Source organism: Gallus gallus, chromosome 4, assembly GCF_016699485.2.
Source record: "Gallus gallus isolate bGalGal1 chromosome 4, bGalGal1.mat.broiler.GRCg7b, whole genome shotgun sequence".
Classification (NCBI taxonomy): Eukaryota; Metazoa; Chordata; class Aves; order Galliformes; family Phasianidae; genus Gallus; species Gallus gallus.
Genome location: NC_052535.1, coordinates 20574147 through 20597977, shown reverse-complemented (window position 1 = coordinate 20597977; position 23831 = coordinate 20574147). Strand labels below are relative to the sequence as shown.

The 23831-nt window shown below is 39.5% G+C and overlaps 1 protein-coding gene and 1 long non-coding RNA gene across 3 annotated transcripts in view; both read right to left on the bottom strand.

The window, feature by feature from the left end:
- Window positions 1-23831, bottom strand: part of LOC107053206 — a 105733-nt gene that overhangs the window by 4993 nt on the left and 76909 nt on the right. The window contains exons 5-7 of one of the 2 annotated variants that reach the window (XR_006939272.1): window positions 18826-18900; window positions 5140-12469; window positions 1041-4938 (exon numbers count right to left, since the gene is read on the bottom strand). This is a non-coding gene — a long non-coding RNA (uncharacterized LOC107053206). Of the gene's footprint in view, window positions 1-1040; window positions 4939-5139; window positions 12470-18825; window positions 18901-23831 lie in introns of those variants that run through there. The other variant, XR_003074882.3, reaches the window with a different exon arrangement.
- LOC124418371 lies at window positions 18927-22930 on the bottom strand. Its single transcript, XM_046941151.1, has one exon. The coding sequence runs from the start codon at window positions 20576-20578 to the stop codon at window positions 19886-19888; it is 693 nt and encodes a 230-aa protein (XP_046797107.1). The 5' UTR covers window positions 20579-22930; the 3' UTR covers window positions 18927-19885.

Sequence of the window (23831 nt, the reverse complement as noted above, 5' to 3'; positions counted from 1 at the left end):
TTTATTATAATATTCTTAATATGATATAAGCTTCAATGATACAATGATCAATAAACTGTAGTAGGCTGGTTCTGGGACAGAAAAAAAAGCTATGCTAAATTTTAGTCTGAATTTTAGGCCACTTGTTATGTTTTAAAAGAAAGAACTTGCATTAAAAATAGTTTGACTGATTTATGTGGTGGATTAGACTGGATTTAGTTGCTTTGAAATCTAGTAATCAGATAAAGTTCTGCACAAAGCAGCTGCAGCTCTTTGCACTGGTGCTTGTGGTATTGGACCAGCTTGAGGTCAGTGATCAAGATGAAGGTACATTTCAAAGGATTTCCCTTGGGAATGAACGCCAAGCACTGCTGATGGATCAAAAGCGCTGGTCTGTGGCAATGAAAAGAGCAGAGGCTCTTACTGTCATGGAAGTACAGACTGTTTGCAATAGCACTTGGCATCTCTCATAAAGTGCATGGCTATCAGGGCAAGTAAAAGCATGACAGCCACTCTTACTTCTTTCAAAAGCCTGTGTTACATGCTTAATCTTCTGGGCAGAATTATTTAACCAGCTGTGGCGCTTCTCTTTCATGTCTGGATGGGGAAGCCTGAGCACTGATGTAGGCTTTCTGAGTGTGAAACAGGTCCATTTACCCTGACAGTGGAACTGATTCAGCTTTGCTGAAGTGAATGTCTTCATCAGTGGGGCTGTTGCTGGCATTGCTGCTGGGTGCGGTGGATATAGGCAGAGGGAGAGGGTGAAGTCTTCTACAGTGGTGAAAGTAGGGCTTTTGCTGCTGCTCCGGAGCAAAGAGGGGAGTTTTCCTACCCAGTTCCTATATCTGTCCCAGACAGCAGCCATGTCTATTGGCTGGACTTTGTATTATTCATATTCACCTCTGCTGAGATACAGTTTCTTTGTGATAAAATCATGTGCATTCCAGCCTAGGATCCATTGAAACTTGTAGGCAGGCACACACAAGTATAAGGCAATAAAGCTGTTTAGTTTAAGTTTTTCCTTCTTTACATCAATTTAATGGAGAAAAGAGTTGGCTTACCTTTTCTCCTAGTTCAAAACAACAGAATGAGCTTGCTGGCATGTGTACATCTAGAGAATGCAGCAAGTCGTGTTCAGTGGGGTTGATGCAGGCCTGTAAAAGGAAAGTCTCGACAGCTTCTGTTATTGCAGCTGCTATTTCCAGAAACTTCTGTGAAGAAGTAACTGCCAAGTTTTGGCATTTTATTGCATAGGAGAGTTAGGCATTATACAAGATAGGACAAGTGGGAAGAAGACAGAATACAAACCTAAGAGTACTTCCTCAGTGCTACCTATGTATTTTTAACCTCCTCTAAAAACTGAAGTGATTGTGTATTAGTGTTGGTGATGAACTTCTAATACTTGCAGAAATTTTCCTTATAGGCACTCTGACTTCTTTAACTTCATGGGATGCTCAGTTGTACCTTGAATTTGTTGTGCTGTAGCAAACATACAAGGGGGCAGCAGACCTGAGTGATCCAGCAGTACTCTTGTTGTCTGCAGTTATGTTTTAGAAAGCACCGATACAGGATGAGTAGTAGCTGTGCTTAATGAGTGTAACAGGCATTAAATGTAATTAATACCAATTAAACAATTCTAGGAGAAGATAGTTTTAATATGTTTTGCAGGCATAGGGTGACAATCCCAAAGAACTGCTTAGAAAGACTTATGCCAGTGTGCAGGAAGGTGATCATAAATAGCTGTTTATATCTTGGCACTATTAGAACTTGAGCATCTTGGAGTTTCTGTGACTGTATTGTAAGGGAGGGTTCCCATTGTATTAGATATTTTTGTTCTCTTTGCTGGTTCTTCTTTCCTTGTGACTAATGTGGTGCTCTGGGATTTACCTCAGTGAACTTGGGGACTGCTTTCTCAAAAAGCACTTGTAAAATTACACCAAGATGGGAGCAAATTCATCTGTAAAATCACAAAAATCCATTTTTGTATTTGAAGCCCTGATGATAGCAGTATGAATTAGCAGTGAGAACATTAGTAGCATTCTGATGCCTCAGTTAGATCAGTTACAGCTGAACTGTGCAGAGCTGCAGCTGCTGCTGTTCTGTGGATGACCATAACCAAATGAAGAAAAAGGAAACAAGTAGAGTGAAGGACAAGTAGATGTGAGTGGTTCTTACTGTTTTTTTGTTGTTGTTGTTGTTTGTTTGTTTTTAATGCTAGCCTGGTAATCCTCCTCTTTTTAAATAGGAAAAGTTGTGGCAAAAAGGGGAAAAAAGGGGAGGGAGGGGAGAGAGACAGGATCTCATAAAGGTCAAATGTAGTCTGATGGCTGCTGCTTCTCAGGCAGATGTGTTTGCAAACAACTCAAAAGCAGAGTGTTGCACTTCTTACAGTTTTGTCTTTTCATTAGAGACTGGAAACTCATTAATCTGGAAGGCAGCCAATAGTTTTGCTTTAGCTCATACTCAGGTATGAAAGTGCCAGAAGTACTTGGCAAAGAGGCTGCAGAAAAGACATGGTTTTGTTTTAAGCGTTGAAATGTTAATAGGGCCCAGGAAAAGTCTTCTCTTGCAAGCACCTGGTGTGTACCTTCCTCAGAAGGCAGTTAGTGGGATCAAAATAATATTCAGTAGTTGCTGAAAGTGCAGGAAAGAACTATCACCCAATTTCCATTAAAACATTAGCCTTAATACAAAACCTAAGATAAATAGAAGATAAACTTTTTAGTTAATTTATTCTGCTTTTGCTTTGTCTTTCTCTTCTGTGGCACAAGTGAATGCATACCAGTGACCTCCTCCCACTCCTTGCTGCCAGATCTAACAGAGTATTCCTAAAAGGGCAACTCTTTTTTTTTGCCTGCCTTTGTTTGCTGAGATGTTTTAATGTGTACCGCCAAATATACCTGCATCTGTTTTTCCTTTGTGGTTGTTTGAACATAAAACATAAGAACTACGTAACAACAGCAGTGGCTATGATTCCTTGGATGTCTAAGCTGGGTTGCTGTTATTTAAGCAGCATGACTTTGCACCCTAACTCCTTTCCTCCTTATCTTATGCCTCATCTTAAAATGGCTGTGATGTCAATGGAGCCTACTGGTCTGCCCTTGAGCCAGGGATGTGTTTTTGAAAGAAAACTCAGGATTGTACCCCTTTGCAAGGACACAAAATAGTGAGGAATGCCACGAAGAAGAGCACATTAATTTGTGTCTGAATGATAATAGGTAATCAGTTTCTGGGACCAAGCTAGCACTAAAGTGGACATGAAGTAAAATACTGAGACATACATATTATTGCCTTTGGGTTTTCAGTACAACCTGTGTTGTTCATATCCTGTTTGTGCTATTTGTTTATGAAATTTTAATGAATTGAATTTGGCTCATAAATCATGTATTTCCTGTAAGGTTAGATAGTTTCCATAGCGGGAAAAGAAAAGGAGACTGATATGGCAATTTCCCCTCTACCCTGTGTTACTGGAAGTAACCTCTGTTGCATGAACCATACAGAAATTCAGCATCTGTAGCAGAGATGGAAGTCCTAGCAAAGGAATGAACTTATTCAGGAACAATGGTAATAGATGCTTTTGTATGCTTAAATAGTCACCATTAGTTAGTGATAGAACTTCAGTGAATCTCTTATGAATTAAGGCTTCCTGGAACGTAACTTGCCGTGACCTAAGTTATCCTTAATTTTATAACTGTTTTAGAAGTCTGAGTAGCACAATGGTTAGGTGAGCTACATAAACTGATAGGAAAGGAGAAAAATTGCTGGGATTCTGCTGCCTTACTGGGGAGGGAAAGAGATGGCTATGTCAGTGAACAAATCATCAATAGCATAAGCCATCTTTTTTGGCACTTAAGGAGAGCAAATAAAGAAAAACCGGAGGAAAAGGGGAAAGTTAATTTAAAAAGCAAAAAACAAAACAACAACAACAACAACAAATCAGGTGCTAAATCTCAATGTTCCTTCAGATCTTTCCTCCAGCCGGTAGACAGGGAGATGTCCTCCCCGGGGTTCTAGAGTGCAGTGAAGCTGAGTTGGGCTTCTTGTTCTCTCCCTGAGAGCACTGTTGTGTGAAAATGTCAGAGCAATGCACAGGTGAGAAAATAGAGCAATAATATTCTGTAGTGTCTGTCTTTGGTTCCTATTGCTCCTCTCCATGAAGTACTTTCTGAAGGGAGGGGGAAAGTCCTTGTTATTATGAACTGGGCTAGTTTAGTGGCTCATAAGCATAGAGCTCCATGATTATCTTTTGCATTTCTCTTAGTCCTAAGTTAGGATCTTTCAGTGGTCTGTAGGCAACAGGTTTAAACTGCATCAAAGGAGGAAGTCATGAGAGTGAAATGATATGCAGACCAAAGATGGTGTTTATTTTGCTTTCTCTGACCTCAGTTATGCTGCAGCATTTCCAAGTACATGAAAGGAAAAGTTATTTTAAGGTGGGGTAACTGGTAGTTTAGGAGCAATCCCTCCCAAGAGTGTGGTGAGTAATAAAAATCACCTCATGGTGATTTTTGCAATGGCTTTAACAACTGATGACTTGGAGAATGGCTGTCTGTCTCAGTCAGTAACACATGCTGGAACTAGGTGGGTGCTGGTTTGGATGGTTTGCCAGGATTGCATCATGTCTTCAGTAAACAATAATAAATGCTATGAAGCAAGAGACAAGCTAAAGTCAATGTTAGATCTATAATGATTGGTTTTCTTTGGGTAATTAATGGATTGCATGAGAGAAATGTCCTGAGCTCCTGTATGGGTTTCTTATTAGAAACCCCTTTTTATGTGTTTTTATGGGAAAACAAGGCTAAGATTGCAAGAACTTAGGTCTCAGGAGGTGGTTACCCTGAGAGATCAAATGTAACAGTTTTCCTCCTTTAGAAGTCTGGAATTTTTGTCCAGCTGAAGAAGTCTTCATCTGCTGCATATAATATTCAGTGGCTCTTGGATTTTAAAAGTATGTAGTCACTGCAGATAAATAAAATATGATAAAATTGTAGAAGTATATAAGTATATATTTACTCCTCACAATTTCTTTAAATAGTCCATTGTAAAAAATTTGCTAAAGGAAATAGACCAGTCCAGGATAGGAAGAATCTCAGGATACAATGATGATTCCAGACCAAACACACATATCTTAAACACTTATATTTTTAGAGCTGAAAATACCTTCTTTGATAGAGTGATTCTTTTGTATGCCCAGTTGTTATATGGTGTCAGTCATCTTTATGCCTAGTGATCCATGCAAATAACATAAATGTCTTCTGTACAAATTTTGTTTCCCTGAAAGGAAAAATATAAAATAGTTATTCTTGTTTTTAAAGATAAGTTTCCCAGGCTATTTACCTTTTCCATCTATAGAAAAAAAAAAAGTATCTCTAAGGCCATTCAGCCCTAGGATCCTTTCCCACAAAACTAAGTAAGCACTTCACGTGCTATATTCTGCATGGTTGTGAATATGTTTTGCAGTTTCTGTAAGTAAAGACTGATATTAAGAACAGAGCCCATGAGGTGGCTTAGAAGGAGGAAGTGCTGAGAAGCAGAAATATATTGGCTAGAGAGCAGGATAAGATGAGCAAATTACACCTCAGCTTTTCTTAAAGAGAAATCTACGATGTCTAAGTGGGAAGTGACTGGTTAGTGGTTACTTCTCCAAAGGAAAAACCAAACCCGAAAAAACCATTATCTATGTTTTACATTTAAAAGTTTTCTGCTGGTAAATTCCTGACTACTCTAAATGGAAATAGTTCTGAGTTCTTTTTGTGAAGAAATTGAAGATGTGAGGAGCAGCAGATGATAAAGCTAAAGCTGAGAGGAGAATGGTTGGATTTCAGGTGGCCACCTCTGTAGGTCTCCCTCATACCCCACGCTGTTTTAAGAACAACGTGTGGCATTATACTGAGTCTAAATGCTAAAAAGTAGGAGTCAGTAAGCATAACATTTCCACCCTAATTTGATACCTGAAACAAGTCTTTATATTAAATTTGCTTTAAGGTTGGTGGAAAACATTTTAACACTCAGCACACTTGATTTTTTTTTTTTTTTTTTAAACTTGGAATAGCCTGGGAATCATTAAATGCCAAATGTTTTCATCAAGCCCATAAACAAAAGGGGATTCTATAGTAAAGCCAGTTACTCTCTGGAGGTTTCAACAAAACACATTTTCACTTATTCAGAGTGGAGGAATAAATCTGTCGCTCTTTTTAAAGAGTGCTTACTTCAGGGCCCTAGGAGGCAGCCACAGTACTGGATTTAAAACAAAAGCTGTAACAAAGGCATACTCACCAGTCTCATTAAATGGTGGTGATATTTTATACTTCTGTAATGTGTCTGCATGGGAGAGCTGTTCAGCTACTACTCAACCTAGCAACATAGATAGCCTATGAAGGGAAAAATGCATGTGATAGAGATGCTGAGTTTTGATTTAAAAATGTTGAAAAACTGAAAGAGTAAACTGTGCAGCGGTTCTTGTGAGAGAGAGAGAGAGAGAGAGAGAGAGAATTACTGCTGTATCAATGGAAAGCTTAAACAAACAGTCTGGTGTTTTACCTGTAGTTAATCATGCTGTACTTTTCCTGAGTTGTCTTTCTCATCACAGATCATCTTTATATGTAAACAAGCTGGTAATTACCCTTGCCTGACTTACTTAACAATGTCACAGTTGCTGCTGTTGCAGAGGTTCCTAGCTCAAGAATGGGGCTGACATTACTGAGTAAATAAAGCAAAGGGAAGCTGGCTAACTCTGGAGGCTGGCTCCTGCACTGCATAATAACCCTGTATGACAGCCAGTTGGGAGCATATGCATATCCAGGCATCTATTGTCTTAAGTCTTGGAAATACGGGCTTCCGTATGGATTTTGGTGGCAGAGGGGATCTTTACATATATTTCTTACCAAGCATCAGGTGGCAGAAGTGATCAGCTGCTGGTTTACATGGGGCAGAATAAATATGCATTTTCTGAGGTCAAGCTACAGCTCCTATCAGAACTCAGCATTTTTAGTTGTTTGGGAAACTCACGGACCTGCAGTCATTAGGCCAATGATAGGAGCTCCTCTTAGTGAGAGGGGGTGACCAGAAACCCCCCACGGCCATGTGATGTGTTGAACTGGTGCTGCTGAAGCCATCTGATCAGTGACATGATGGGCTGTGCTGCAGAAGGCTGCTGCATAAATACAACATACGTAAAACAGGTACAAAAAGAAAATGGAACAGTCTGGATTTCTTTCCCCTGTCATTTATAAGTTACATGGAAAAATAAAGACTTTCCAGAACATTAAATTTCAACTACTGTAATGAACAGATACTTTGCTAAAAAATTTGCTAAAAAGTAAAACGATCATCTAAGGTGTGTTGCTTGCAGAAGGCACACTTTTTCTGATTTAGATTCTTCTTTCAGATTATCTAAAAGAGACACTTTGAATCAGCTGGCAATGTGATCTTTCTATCTTATCTTTAAAACGTATATTATGCAAGAAACGACAAAATTAGCTGTGAGAATTTCTGGTTTCTAGATGTGTGGGACCAATAAAAATATCACTGACCTAAAAAAAAAAACAAAAAAAAAAAAACATCTATGTGCAGAGATGATACAATGCGGATCCAAACTCTGCTATGTCAATACAATACAATACTGGACTTGAAGTGAGATATTCAGTTCAAGCTTGTAAGCACCACTTCAGAGTGTTCTTACATCAACCCAGATATTATAGGTATAATAAAATAATTTTTAGATCTGTATATGATATAACTAAGACACTTGAACGTGCAGTCTTTCCTTGTCTAGATTGAAATTTAGATATAGCAGCAAATACATGTTTTTCCCTTTTAAAAAGTTTTTGCCCAACTGTGTTTGCCAAGGAAATCCCACTTGTTACAGAATGAAATACACAGGTTTTATTTTCTTCCTCTAGAAGATGATTATCAGTATGGCTTTACCAACAGTCATTTGAGGACCTTTGTTTTTGTATGGAGTCCTCCTGAACTTGGTGATGAATGATGGAGAATTTATATCAGACACCAACCACAGGTCAGTCTTTGGTGTATCCTGCGACATGCTAACAACTTTCATTGCCTCTAACCAACCTATGTTAGTTTTCCCTACAATGTTTTAAGTTATAACTTGATTTTAAACACAATTTTTTTTAGTTTTTTTCTCAGTTTTATTCTTAATACAGCAGGTGATGGATTAAAACTGTGTGAACCTTTTGTTATATAAAAATAAAGAGCAAATCTGTAGCAAAAAGTAAGCGCAGAGCTGTGATAGACAGCTTTATTAATAAGGTGATATGAGAGCAGTCTTTGAATTTAGACTGCTAAGGCTGCTGCTTCCTGTGGAGGAGAAAGTCACAAATCTTAAAATAAAAATTAGTGTGACTATGCAGTTGAAAACAGCATTATGTATTCAGGCTTGTTTGGGCATTTACTGCTTAAATAAACACATACAGTATCAATTGAATATACAAAATAATAAGCTTTCCTCAGTCTTAAATATGCTACTGCCATCAGTATCCCGTAATAACTTATAAATGTGATTCACTAACAGCGATCACATCAGCTGTGTGCAGCAATAAATAAAAAATAACCACCCACAGAAATATATAAGCACTTTCAGTGTGGTAAATGTGGCCATCCTCCATCTTTGTAAACAAGTGCACTTATAGGTGTATTTTACATTGCACTCTGAATGCTACTCGTAATACAAATAACTGCTAAAAGATTAGCATCAGCTATTTAGATATTTTGAACAAATTTAATGTAGAAACATATCCATATAACAGCATTGCAACTCAGTTGCTGAAAATTTCTACAACAGAACATGAATAGTTTCCAAGAAGAAATATAGGCTCTTGATTAAATGTAGTGTTACTGGAAGTGTAACATGTCCACAGCTGAAACTGTGGTGGTCTTAATCACTGTTTCTTCTTCAATGGATAATTCATGATCTTCTACAGCCAAAGGGCAGACATTTTAGCAGATTTAGCTAATAGTTATCAAGATTGCGCAGCAGTGTTTTTTTTTGTTGTTGTTGTTTTTTCTAAAGGCAACTGTCAACAAAGGCAAAAATAAAGATCCAGGAAATGATAGGCAAGATGTTTTGTGTGGGTTTCACATCCAGTTTGGTAGCACACCTATCATACCAAACTAATACAATAAGATATATGTATGTATTCAGTTCTATATTAAATCAGTCTATATAAAATCTAGTGGTATAGTTCTCAGTAAATGTAAAAAATCAGAGCTCAAAAAAAAAAAAAAATGCTGTTTCTTACCTCTTCTAGAACTATATATATATATCTATCTAGATATATGCATATGTATATGTATATGTGTATATATATATATATAAGTATGTATGTGCCAAGTAGGAGCTGGGACCACCTTCTGCTATGTAACTAGGAGATCTGCTAAACACGGTTTCATTCTAAAAGTTTTGCAACGCTGAAAATTATGGGTCTGAGGCTCTTCTATTGTGATCAGTGCTTGCACAGATGGTAAGAAGAGGCTTCTTGTTTACTCTGCGCACATTCATTACAAATGTTCTTAACAGATCATCAAGATGAGTCAGTGCTTCAGTTTAATAATAGAGAAGTTTAAAAAATACTGGGAAGAATATAACAAATTCTTTCTCCTGCAGCTTTATAGCTTCCTTTCAACTATCAAGCAGGCTGTGAGCTATACCTTCCTTTCACAGAATAAGAGGACAATTACATTCCATCTGCATTATTCAGATGTGCAGCATGTGTTCTGGTATAGTCTTCTCCAAGCAATTTCAAGCCATGATTTCAAGCTACAAAATTCTTTTTCTCACTGTAATTTTGCACTGGTAGAGTTTGAAAATAACAGAAATTGGTAGTGTGTTGCACACCCTAAGCAGTTTCATGGAGCAAAAGTGGCTGTGGTACTTACATTACTCAATATTTTTCATTGCTCAGCTGCATTTTAAACTGAATTGCCCCACTGGTAGCTTTTAAATCTTTTTTATTAAGAAAGATTGCAATCAAAATCAAATAGTGTTCTTTTGATAATCTGTTTTACAGAGAAAGGAAGGTTTAAGAACAGAGTGGAGTAGCATCTACATACTGTGGCCATCCCAATGACACTGGTGGTAATACTGGTTTAGAATGCCTCAAGTACTCTAGCATTACTACTAGGTCACTAGGCTGAAAAATGAATCTTATTCAACCTGAACAGCGCAGTGGAACTGGGAGCTGTGTGCAACCACTCTGCCTGTTTTAGAATGGCTAATTAGCTGCTTTCAGTAGGTTAACTGTTTTATGAGTAGGTTGGATAAACACTGAGATCAGCACAAGTAGCTCATGGAAGAAGGAAAATGTGATAACCTCCTTTCACAAGCATGAGGACAGAAGTTTTATGATGTAGTAAGGTATGACTCATACCTTGCTAAATACAGCCTTTGATATTTGAAGCCACTTTCCTGCTTTAGTACTTCCTGCCCTCATATTTACCATTCAGGTTTTTTGTCATTTCAGTTTGTTTCTCTTGGGAGGACTGCATCTTGGGATAATCGCCTCATTCTTTATTTAAAACAAAGAAAACTCTGTATCTGTGCCTCGTGTTAAATGAATTTCTATGCAAAATGTTAGTGTATGCAGCTGCCACCGTCACTGTTACTATTTTATCCTTAGCTGTTGTGGTCTAAGGTGAGACGCTGTCTTCCATCCCCTTATTATTCAGCTAATAATTGCTTAGATGAATAGCCTTCTACTTAAGGAAATAAATCTGAATTGGGATCCTATAGACTTCTGGTATCTCACTGCCCAAACAGTGTATGTGTACCTGCACTCATGTTTTTAAAGCTGATGGCTGCACAGAATTTTTTTTTTTTTCCTGTGCTGTAAACAGAGTTCATAGGACTGGAGGTCTTTTCTAGAAACTTTTGAGCATGAATGTAACATTAGGTGCATATACTAGGTCTGCTTCAAAAGCAATGTCTCCTATTTTAAATTGGCCCACAATGTCAAAGGCAAATGTTGGTGGTATGGCAGTAGAGTTTGAACCTTCCTGCCTATATTCCATCACACTTTATTGCTGTGTGACAGTGTGGCAGCAAAGGGACAGTCTGACAAAATTACATTTGACTTGGAAGTGCATGGGGTGCAAAGGAGTGGCATTGAATTCTTCCATGCAGAAAAAAAAATTGTGCCATTTGACATCCATCAGTGCTTGCTGAACACTGATGGAGACCATGCAGTGGAAGTGAGCATAGTGAGGTGGTAGGTGGTGCATTTCAGCCATGGCAGCAGCAACAGCGGGTCACCTCTGCTGTTGCAAATGTTTACAAGTGCAGCACGGCTTTTTTTGTTCATCTTACAATTTACCGTTGTACATTGCTCACGGCTGGTGAATATCTGTAGCTCATGGTGGTGACTGTTAAAAAACAGTGTTTTGTAACTGAGAATTTGCTCTACCAAATAGCGTTCTTGTGCTTTTTGTAGCTGTTGTCATTTCCATGGAAATAAATAGGAGACATTACTATAAGAGCAATACATGTAGTTCCGTGTAAGTTTGCCCACTTGGGCTCCTAGTTGGAATTGGGTAAAGCTGAAGTCTAGCCTAAAAAGCTTGTTTAAATTTTATTAGTTTTTGCAAATAAGAAATGCAAAGTCAGTGCTATGCTATCTCGTACGCAACAGCAGTTTGGACAGAAGTTCAGGTTATCAGGGAAATGGAGACGCAAGGATCTTACAAAAAGTAGTGAGTCTATTCCAGATCAGATCTTCCTGTTTAGGGCTGTTTCATTCAAGGGGCAGGATATGATTGTGTAATGTGGAATGATTATTGCAACTGCTCATGGTAGTAGCTTATTTTCTTCCAAGACATCAAGTCAAAGCTGAATGTTCTAGACTGCCACAACAAAATTTCTGTTCATAAAACAGGAGGGGAAAGTGCTCTGCTATTCCAGTGTAAATCCAGAGATTCCAGATTTAACTTGGTGTAATGAGGTAGCTTTGAGAGAGTCATTAGAAGACTAAAAAAAATTTGAGGAGTAGTGATCTTTACGGGATAGCTCCAGCACTTGTTGACAGTCCAGGGCTGCAGACACACTGAAGTCAGGAAACTAACATTAGCTTAGACAGGATGCATGAGTCAAGGATATGAAAATGAGATGAAAAACATAGTATTTGGGGATCTGCTGGGCACTCTTTGTGGTTCGTGCTGCTGATCAGAGCATACTGGAAAAGAAACAAAAATAGTTTAGATTTGGTTAACAGTTAAGATCTCTCACGTGACTTACTGAAAGAGAACTGTTTAGTGGTAAGGGCATGACTGGAAGGGGCAGACAGGGAAAGAAGCTCAAAGCAGTGTTGTCCTTTTCTTCCACCAGCCCCATTCCCTGAATTGTGGCTGGTAAGGTTTACCAGTCTGAAATACTGAGCATAACGTGACAAGAAAAGCAAGTGAGGTCCAAGAGCTGCAGCCTATGGTTTGCTGTTTTCTTCTTTTACAGTGGTTTATCTTCTGGATTATGGCTCAGCACCTGTAGGTATTCAAAACAGACATCATATGATGGCCCATTTACATGGTTTCATTTAGACTGGATGAAAAACAAAAGATCCTAGTGATTTTGCTCAAGTCTAGTGACAGTAATTCATCTTTCTGAATGCTTTCCTTTAGTAGTGACATTTGCAGATATGTGTGGATGGATGTAGTTGAGCAGTTCAACAGCACTGTTCTTTGCATTTCACATATGCCAACTTGATATGCCATATGAAGAATTTGTTGTGAGCTTGAAACAGAAGTTGTATTAGTAGCAGAAGACAATTATTTGGTCGTGAATCTGCTCTGAGCAACCAGTTCAGATAAACACACAATATGGTTTGCTTCTGCTACCTTCCTGGGCCCCAGATCTTCCTGAGGTGTGTGTGTGTGTGTATATATGTATGATTTTTGAAATAATTTGGCAGGCTCTATTCAAGTACCTTTTACATTACATTTCAGGATCCGTCAGACAAGAAATCTGGCTCTTCGTATGTTACAGTTATTTCTATATCAAGAATAAATTCATTGAATTTTTGCTTCTGATCTGTGTAAGCTGTTTTGGCATCTCTGGCATTTTCTAGGAGTGAGTTGTTCTAAAACAGTTCTAAAACTAGAGACTGTTTACTTCCCTTATGTTTTTAACAAACTCAGATATGTTAGATAACTTTAGACAATGATGAATTGATGCCCTGAATATGTTGAGAATTCTCTTGTTATTGAAAACATCTAAGCAGTGGTGGAAAAGGTGTTTATTTTTTTGTGATTGAAATTTATTCTCTACAGAGAAGATAGACTGTAAAAATTTCCAAAATAACTTGGAAAAACAATGAAGGAAAAACTACAAAATAATACTGTCAGATACTTCAAGACTTACTGCAGGAATCTGTCTGAAAACAGACCTTGTGTTTTCTGTCCAGAAATGCTCAGTTCCCTGGCTTATATTTTTAAAACTTTAAGCTATTTATAGTCTAGGCTCAGAATTATAGCATTTTTTCCCCACTTTTCCTTTTTTTCTCCCTTTCCACAGAGAAAATAAAAGCACTGTTTGCGTTTATCTCTTCAACAAAGACTGAGTCTAAGGAGTAGGACTGATTGGCTGGGTGTACGTGGAGATGACTTGAATTCATTTATATTTATTATTTCAAATTTATAGGCTCTCGGTTTCTTGAAGTGTTTTTGGCCTATTGTTTATATAAAAATGTCTTACCTGACCTTTGTATTTATGTAGTATAATGGATTTGCCCTTCAAACACTGATCATCAATGGAGGTTATCTTTGATCTCCCTAAGTCTGATGGTTTTATTTTGTGAATGAGTTCAGCAGCTTTAGTGATAAATTTCTAACAGGGAACATCACGCTAGCACATTTTAGGGATTGTTCATGTTACATTATCAAGACAAGCAAATCCTCATAAATACTAGTTAGAACAATGTCTGAACTTTTAACAGAAACATATTTATTATGTTTATCTCAACAGCAAAAACTATTAGTGCATGTTTATTTACTGCATGTCCCAAATTAAATGTTTTCTTTGTCTTTTAAGGTAGATTTTGCTCAAGAGCTGCCTGACGCTGTATTTAACAAGATTGGTACAGCCAAATGATTTTGCCAAATTACATTTAGGACATCTACTGCTCAGAATATTTAGTGTAATGCAGTTCTGTTATGTAAAAAAAAAAAACAACTTTTAAATTATATGATTCTGATTGTTTTATAGTGCAGTTTTACATCTGATAATAGCAGTGTTTCTTTGAAGACTTCTAAGGTTTCCTTCTTGTTTCTTCTAAAGTTTTTTCCATTCCCCCCTCCCCCTCCTCCCCCTCCCCCCTGCTTTCCAAAGCACCCAAATGTCATTTGACTAAGCATAGAAAATGTTTAAAAGATTAATCCCTATGGTACTTTCAGTAATGTAGTAATTTGTGAGATGCTTCAGAAAGGCTTTCTTGTAGGATTTCTGGGTATAGACACTTACTGCTATATTTTGTAATTGATTTGAGAAATCTTAAAATAATATTTCAGGAGTCCCCAGTCTTTGGCTATGTCACAGTAGTGTCTGGCACATATGAGGCATAAAGGCAAAAGCAATATATTGAAGTATTTCTTCATCCTTCCAGTCACTGAGGCAAGTTGTAAAGCTATCTGCAGCAGTTTAATGGGCTGTGTACACCAGCTGACATGCAGAAGCATTGGCTCAGTGTGCTTTTCTTTTCATTCTAAACATTTTTCCACCCCGTTTTAAGGAATTCTATCTATGACTTGAAATCCTATATTCTCTTAAATCCGTATCTGACACTGGATCATAATGGCTTTAGGTTCAGAAGGTAAAGACAGAAAACATCAGAAAGAACAGTGAGATCCAGGATTCTCTACTCTTACAGAAGAGGAAACTGAAGGAATGTGAACTACAAAGTAAATGGTTGTGGATGTTAGCCACTCTTGTCTTCACTTAGTTTAAGGCTAAAGTAAGAACAATGCTGCTTTGTGGTATTTCTACATAGACTGTGCATCTCCAGGGTCTGACCTTTTTTGACATCTGTGGATCCCTGTGGTTTTTTTAAAACACGTGAAAAGCTCTCTTCCTTGAAGCAGTCCATTGTGCATGCACTCTGTTGTGGTGACGATGAGCACAGACTAAAGCTTGGAAGCCTCTGGCAGGTGATACTAGACATTGGCTTTGATTGGGCTGCCAGGTTTCTCAAATGTGAACATGTGGTTGGTAGGGTTATGCTACAATTTGGGCCTGAGACTTTATCATTTGTCAAATGTGTTTCCCAAATGTGTTTCCACTGTTTTTTCACTGTTTGCACTGGGCACTTGTACAAATTGTTCATTGTAAAAATTGTTATATCCATGAGTGGCTGTGTCTCACAGGTCACTGCTGAACTAGTACAGCTCTATAATTATTTTAATTGGTTTTTTTGTTTGTTTGTTTGATTTTTTGGACAGTTTTTTAAACTTTGTGTTTTGTTTGTTTGTATTCCTCCAGGACTAGGAGAAGCACATTGCTAGTGCTGATATTACCACTAATGTGTCTACTAGAAGTATCAAAATATTCAAGTCTTATTTAAGAAATGTCATCTAAAAGAAAAAAAAGTGACATACTTTGGTGCATCTCTTCCAGTATTTCGAGGCACAAATGTGTACTGCCTATTTCAGCTGATCAGTGATAATTGTTTTATGTAATTGTAAGGAGCCGTTCACAGTTTTCTCCCAGCATTTGATTTACAAATATAATTATCTGTGTGTACTGTTTTCTTTTTTCTTTTTTTTCCTGTGAGAAGTTTGAAGCTAATGGTTTGGGTAGATGGATTAGGCAAAACACAAGAGTTACAAAGGAAAAAAATAACTAGGTATTTGGATTCAAAAAAATAAAATACAAAACTAGAGCCTTTCATTTGATCTGAAACATGAATACAAGTTCATTTTGAGTTTACAAAGTTGAAAACACTGGCATCCTTCAAATATCTTTGGAAAAGCAGCCAATTCAAACTTCCTGAGAGTGAAGTTGTGGGAAGTGGCTTTACGTATTAAGAAAGTGCTTTGAACTCCACGCAGAATAGGGTATTTATGCTCAAAGATGATCCTTTTGCTTTATGAAGGAAACTGCACATTGTGAAATACTTTCAGTATGGTCTGACGTATGCTGCTATTACAGTGATGTGCGCAACTCTTCAAAATATTTCCATCACTAAGAATGTCTCATCAAAAGAATCTATTTTTCCCTGGGCAAATAAGAAAATGGGAAAGATCTTCTAAACCTTGTAACCAAATATTCATCCTTATAGACTCTTTGAACAGAGTTACTTTAGGGATTGATGTAACCAAACTACATTTAAAAAGAGGGAAAAATAACAAAAAAACATCAGATGATATCCTTGGAACCTTAGGCACAATTGCATAAAGGCCTACTGTATAAACCATGCTCTACAGGGACAAGTACGGTATGCAGAGCCAAAGAGTAGGGCAGGCATAAGAAATGATTTTTCCTCAGACAAGCATCAGGTTAGCAGCTGGAGTGTCATCAATCAGCTGAAACTGCATGTCAGAACTAGAGCTTGGATTTCTGTCTGGTTCCGGTGCATGGAGCCACAGCTGCTACTATAGCCACTTGTGAAGATGGCCATCAAGTCACTCCAAACAGCAAAAAAAAAAGTCTGACAGATTTTTTTTATTATTATTTGTTTTATTTGTTTTTAATAAACCATTATTTTTAAGATTTGTCTTAAATCTCCGGTGGTACAAGATAGATGGGCCGTATGCTGCAAACAGATCTGAGCGTGGAGGTTCTGTCCCTGAGATGCAGGGCATATGCTCAGCTGAAAGTGATATACACTTTCCAGTATACTTTGGTATTAAGGCAGATGATCTGTCCACATTAAATAATTAAATATTGCCCCAAGCTGAGCTGAATATATGTATAGTTAAATCAAGTGTTCTTTTGAACACAAATGAACCTTGATACTGAGTTCATTAGCAAAAGTTGATACGTGTTCCTATGGGTTAGCTTCTTGAATGAATGCTTTCAATCTGCCTTGGGTGTTGATACGGCATACCAGCAAATCCACAAGACTGAAGTGTGGCTGAATGGAAAAGAAAGCAGTGAAAGATGTAGAGAAAATAAAGGCTTGTTGACAGTGTAGGGAAGAACAATTTCTATTTATGACTTCCTGGAGCTATAAGCTCAGTGTCATATATTCTGACTGTTTGGAAAGTGAATCTATCTCCCTGTTAGTGAGTTTGATATTTAGAGCTGCAGAAGATATTTTCCGAATTTTCATATAATTCACCTAGCTTTAAAGGCTTCTAAAATTGATGATTAAAAACAAGCATCTAGTAAATGATAGGAATGTCGGTTTTGTTTTTGTTGTTTGTTTGTTGTTGTTGTTGTTGTTTTTACTGTTCAGATCACATATGTACCACTGAACCAGGTTTGTGTGTTGGCTATATATACACACGTGAAATTATCTAAGAAAATTCAAATACTTCTAGGCATTTGGTTGGTTAATCTTTGTTTTTAAATCTTTACTTTCAGCCTTTAGGGGAGGTGTCACTTTTTCACAATTGCCTAGAGTCCACAGGTTGGTATGTTTATTTTCTTTTTGTCTCCCCAGTAAATATAAAAGATAGAAAGGGAAAAAAAGATTGTAATATTTTCTGTGGATAAGGTAATATGATAGACTTCCCGGTAGTAGTGAAGGGACTGATTTCTCAGGTGAATAAATGAAAAAAGATTCTAGTACGGTGAACGAGAACTAAATTCTCTGCTAGAGTAGGGAATGTGATCAGCATGTAACATGTGACTATTTCTTGCCACTGTATTTTGTCCAGAAAAAAATTTCAGCAAGACTGATTTCTCCTTTGACTGAATCTGAGATGAAACCTCACATTCTTGCTTGTTTCTGGATTCAGAGCTGTTCACAAGAGTGATTTTTAACTTATTTCCCTGCTACTTGTTTATTTTCACCAGCTGTGTTGGAAATGCAATGCTGTTGCATGGGCGGGAATTAGATAACAGTGTTTTGTCCTCTGATATTTAATGGATGCAAAGGGAAGATTTACTGTTGTGTTTATAACTCCCTTCACAAAAGTTGTTGAAGAAGAAAGCCCTTTCCAACACCTCCTTTACTGAAAGCAATGTATGTTCTGTTGGTTTTCAAATAAGAGAATTTGAGGCTTTGAATGTGGTCAAGCTTTATTGGAAGGATATCAAAGGCTTCTGTGACTTAGTTTTCCATCCACTGTGTAAAGCCCCTTCACAAATGGTGATCAAGGAACTGTAGCACTCCCTGTGCTCAATCAGAATATATGAGTAATGCACTTCATTGACTCCAAGGAGTAATCATGATCTGAAGTTACTGCTTAGCAGCATTCAAAAATCTACTATGAGAATCTCATCAACATCCAGTGACTTGGCTTAGCTGTGTGGTGTTTGGCTGGCTTCTTAACAGCAAAGAAATTCTGTATTTGAGACTTTGGCGAACTAAGATGTTCCCTTCAGCTAGAGCTGCAGGTGAGTGCAGAAAGTCAGATAAGAGCTAACTGTTCTAATGCTTCCACAAGCACCAGAATAAAATCTAAATGGATTTGTGATTTTATGTCTAGAGAATGCATATAGCTATATGTCTTGCGTGTGTTGGAGGTGATGTGTTCTTACTGTTCAGCAGTACTGAAGGACACAACGTTTAAGCCATTCTGTAAGATAGGATAGATGCAGCTTCTTTTACTGTTCTTCACAAGGTCTTTCACATATATGGGAATGTCATGTAGTTATCTCTAGATCTGAGTCTGTGACAGGGGCACAAAAGCCCAGAAAAGAGACAGAGAGGGGAAAAAAAAAAAAAAAAACTGCCCCACCTTTTGCAGCAGGGCCGGCCTGGGCAGGCTGTGCGCTCCAGGAGAGGGGGAAGGGTAGGGAGACAGTAGATGGGTCTGACAAAAAAAAACCAAAAAACAACAACAACAAAAACAAACAAAAAAAACAACGGCAACGCTCTGAGGAGGAACGGTACTTTACTAAATCCAACAAAATCAAACAAAATAAGAGAGAAAAGAGTATCCAAAATTTGAGGCCTTACACTAGTAGACTGCAGGGAAGCACGTGCTTTCCTCAGTGACAAACCCAGAGACAGAGCGAGTGACCCCTGTCCCGCCCGCAGCTCCACCTTTCTTACTCTGCGTGCCAGGTCCTCCACAAATGCGGCTCCTTCCCTCCCCTCCCCTCTGAGAACCCAAAATGCCCAAAAAAGGCAGTCCACAGAACCAGAACATAAACTCTTTAACTCCCACTGTTTTACATGATGCTCTGATGTGGAATACTGACAACAAAAATCCCCAAACCACAACATTCCACTCTTTATTCCACATCACTACATCATGCTTAACATATATCTATATACAAACAAAACAGTAATTAACATGTATTACATACGCATATATATATATATATATGTATACATGGAATAACTGACTGCACTCCCTCAGCATCAGATTTCCTTGTAGTACACACTGGATGTCCCCATTTTTCTATATCACCCACCTCATCCACCACAGGCGGACGGAGGTCCCTGTGTAAAAAACAGTTCCATGGAGGGGTTTGCCCCTCCCAGAAACTGAAAGGACCCAAACTGCTTTTCCCAGCACGCTCTTTACATTTACCACAAGGACCATGTCTCCCTCTACAGTATGTAGGGAGCTGGACTGTGTAGGACCATCTCAATTGGCCGATCCTTTAGTGTTGACCAACCAGGTGGCTTCTGTCAAATGTTTCCCCCAGTGCTTCAATGTTCCGCCACCCATTGCTTTCAACATGGTTTTTAACAACCCGCTGTAACGTTTGGTATTACCAGAAGCTGGCGCATTGTAGGGGATATGATAAATCCACTCAATGGCCTTTGAGTGGATGGTCAATGGCCACTCAATGATCTTTGGTCCAAATATCCACAAGTGAATTTTTGAAATGAGTCCCATTATCTGACTCAATTCTGTCTGGGGTACCATGTCGCCACAGGATTTGCTTCTCCAGACCTAATATGGTGTTTTGGGCAGTAGCATGGGGTACTGCGTATGTTTCAAGCCACCCAGTGGTTGCCTCCACCATGGTAAGCACATAACGCTTACCATTGTGAGATCGTGGCAAGGTGATATAATCAACCTGCCATGCCTCTCCATATTTATACTCTTGCCATTGTCCTTCCCCCCAGAGAGGTCTCATTCTCTTGGCTTGTTTAATTGTGGCGCATGTGTCACAGTCATGAATAACTTGTGCAATAGTGTCCATAGTTAAGTCCACCCCTCGGTCTCTAGCCCACTTATATGTTGTGTCTCTTCCTTGACGACCTGAAGTCTCATGGGCCCACCGAGCCAGAAATAATTCACACTTGTTTTGCAAGTCCAAATCTATCTGAGCCACCTTGGTTTTGGCAGCTCGATCTACCTGATGGTTATTTTGCTGTTCTTCGGTAGCCCTACTCTTGGGCACATGAGCATCTACATGACGCTCCTTTATAACCATATTCTTTATTTGGGCAGCAATGTCTTTCCACAGTTCAGCAGCCCAAATAGGTTTAACCTTCTTTGCCAGCTGTTTTGCTCTCCTGTTCAGCAACATCTAAGGCCAGCTGGACAGCCTTTACCTCTGCAAATTAGCTTGATTCTCCTTTATCTTTGGTGGCCTCTGCAACTTGTCGTGTGGGGCTCCACACAGCAGCTTTCCATCTGCGATACTTCCCCATAATACAATGTGATCCATCTGTGAACAGGGCATATTTCTTTTCATCTTCTGGTAGTTCATTGTATGGTGGGGCCTCTTTAGCACGCAATACTTCTTCTGCTGGTGATGTTCCAAACTTTTTGCCTTCAGGCCAGTCCATGATCACCTCTAGGATTCCTGGGCGGCTGAGGTTCCCCATCTGAGCTCGCTGCATAATCAATACAATCCACTTGCTCCAAGTGGCATCAGTAGCATGATGGGTGGAGGGAACCTTTCCTCTGAACATCCAGTTCAGCACTGGCAGTCAAGATGCTAGAAGGTGCTGCTTTTCAGTACCGACTACTTCAGAAGCAGCCTGAACCCCCTCATATGTGGCTTAGTTGGAGTGTAGCACTGTACAGACCCTCTGTACGCTCGACTCCAGAATCCCAGGGGTTGGCCTTGGGTCTCTCCTGAAGCTCTTTGCCACAGGCTCCAAGTGGGACCTTTCTCTCCAGCAGCAGTGTAGAGGATGTTCTTTACATCCTGTCCCATCCATACTGGCCCCAGTGCCACGGCACGTACTATCTCTTGTTTAATCTTCTCAAAAGCCTGCTGCTCTTCAGCAGTAATTGTTCTTCTTTCATGTCACCTGATAGAGGGTGCTTATTATGAGGCTGTAGTTTGGGATGTGCATTCTCCAAAAGCCCACTGCACCCACACTGTGTCTCTTGCTAGTGGGTGGAGACATAGTAGTGATTTTGTTGATCACATCTCCTGGGATGTGATGACACCCATCTTGCCATTTTACTCCTAGTAACTGAATTTCTTGGGCAGGTCCTTTCACTTTGTTTCACTTAATAGCTAAACCAGCACACAGAAGAATTTGGATTATTTGCTCTCCTTTCTTAAAAACTTCCTCTGCTGTATTGCCCCACACCACAGTGTCATCAATGTATTGCAGGTGCTCGGGAGCACTGCCCTGTTTCAATGTGGTTTGGATCAACCCACGGCAAATGGCTGGGCTGTGTTTCCACCCCTGGGGCAAATGGTTCCAGGTGTACTGAACACCCCTCCATGTAAAAGCAAGCTGTGGACTGCATTCTGTGGCTAAAGGAATGGAAAAGAATGCATTGGCAATGTCAGTGGTGGCATACCATTTGGCTGCTTTCGACTCCAATTTGTACTGGAGTTCTAACATATCTGGCATAGTGGTGCTCAGTAGCAGTGGGGGTGTGACTTCATTCAGGCCATGGTAGTCTACTGTCAGCTTCTATTCTCCACTGGCTTTATGCACCGGCCATATGGGGCTGTTAAAAGGTGAGTGAGTTTCTGATCACTCTGCCTCTCTAGCTGACGAATCAGCATATGAATGGGGAGCAAGGAATCCCTGTTGGTGTGGTACTGCCATCTGTGTACCATTTTTGTAGCAATTGGTACCTGCTCATCTTTTACCTCTAGTAGCCCCACAACAGATGGGTCTTCTGACAGGCCAGACAAGACAGACAGCTGCTTAATGTTGTCTGTATCTACAGCAGCTATTCCAAAAGCCCATTGGTATCCCTTGGGACCCTTGAAATGCCCCCATCTGAGATAATATGTATCTGCCAGCCTTTACCGGTGAGGCTTATTTCTGCCTCCAACACAGACAATTCCTGAGAGCCCCCAGTCACTCCAGAAATAAAAATCAATTCTATCCCCTTATAACTCGAGAGCATTAGAGTGTACTGGGCACTGGTGTCCACCAGTGCCTTATAATCCTGTGGTTGTGTCGTGCCAGGCCATTAAATCCGCACAGTCTCATACACACTGTTATCCCTTTCCCCCCCTGACTGAGGGCAGGGCCCCTCTATTGGTTACCTGCAGTAACGGGAGCAATTTCAGTTGTGGTTGATTTGTTTTGTAATTCTCCCACCTGTGCTTGTAGTGCAGGAGTGGGTTGGTCATGTCACTTCTTCATGTTCTCTTCATGCTCATGTAAGTAGCTCCACAGGGCAGCACGCGACATAGATCTACTAATGTCATTTGCTCAAGCAGGGAGGCGTTTGCCTTTGATAGCTGAGACTTTTATCAGTTTGATCAGATCCTTTAACAGATTCTTTTGATCATCCTGGTCTTCATCAGGTGTTTCTCATACTGCCACGGGTTCATCACGATTAATCACTAGGGACAATTCCTCCAGTATGCCATCCTGTTTCTTACCCATTTTATCCATCCTCTTATCCACTTTATCTAGTCTTTCTGTTATTTGGGAGATGGATGAGATGGAAGCATGGGATGTTGGTAATTCTTGTTCAAAGCTTTGAAGTGTAAGAATCAGCTCAAAAACTGGGTGTCTTCTGTTTAGACCCTCATATCTATCAAATGTAACTACTAGTCTACTGGCTTACCTTTCTGGTGCTGTTCTTGTGAGATTCTGCCATATATCAGGTGTACTCCTCAATCCCTCAGGGTCATGGTCCTGGCATGGATCGTTAGGAACAAATGTGGGACCATCCAACAACTACTGCTGTTTCTCTAATACTGGATGCCTTTCTCAACAGTATTCGATTCTCACATCTTAGGCCCCAGATCATCTTTTAAGGGATGTCTTTCCTTCACAGCAAATAACATCCGTTCCCAGAGGGTGGCGGCTCTGTTCAGACATCTACTAATCCCTCTGTCAATAGCTGAGTCTCGGGCAATGTTTCCTAGTTGGTGAGCTTTGCTACCATCTACAGACACGCTACTGGCCTCATTGTCTCAACACCGAAGCAACCAGGTAACAATAGTTTCATTCAGGTGCTGTATAAACTCCTTTCTGCAGCTGTGGATTTCAGTCATTTTCAGGGGTCGGCGAAAAGTGGTAACAATGACTCCCTCTTCCTCACTCTCCTCTCCAGGTCTCTTACTTTTCTCAGTTGCCTTTCTTGGTGATGGTGGTTTTGGGGAGGTCCCTTGCCTAAATCTTCCTCTACTTCCTTTGCTGCTTCTTTCCATTCTAGATGCGAGGACACCTATTTCCATTTCTGGCCTTGTGCAGGGGCAACTGACATTGATACTGGTGCTTCCTGTGATTGGTTGGGTTTGACTTGGAGGTTTCCCCCTTTGGTTGGGATCTTGGTTTGGAAACTCTCTCTCTCCAGAATAGTATTATATAGAGCTCGGTAAGCACAAGCGAAGCCCCAGATAA

Coding starts and splice junctions, on each gene's coding strand:
- LOC124418371 (XM_046941151.1), bottom strand. CDS start 20,578: ATGTTGCTGAACAGGAGAGCAAAACAGCTGGCAAAGAAGGTTAAACCT.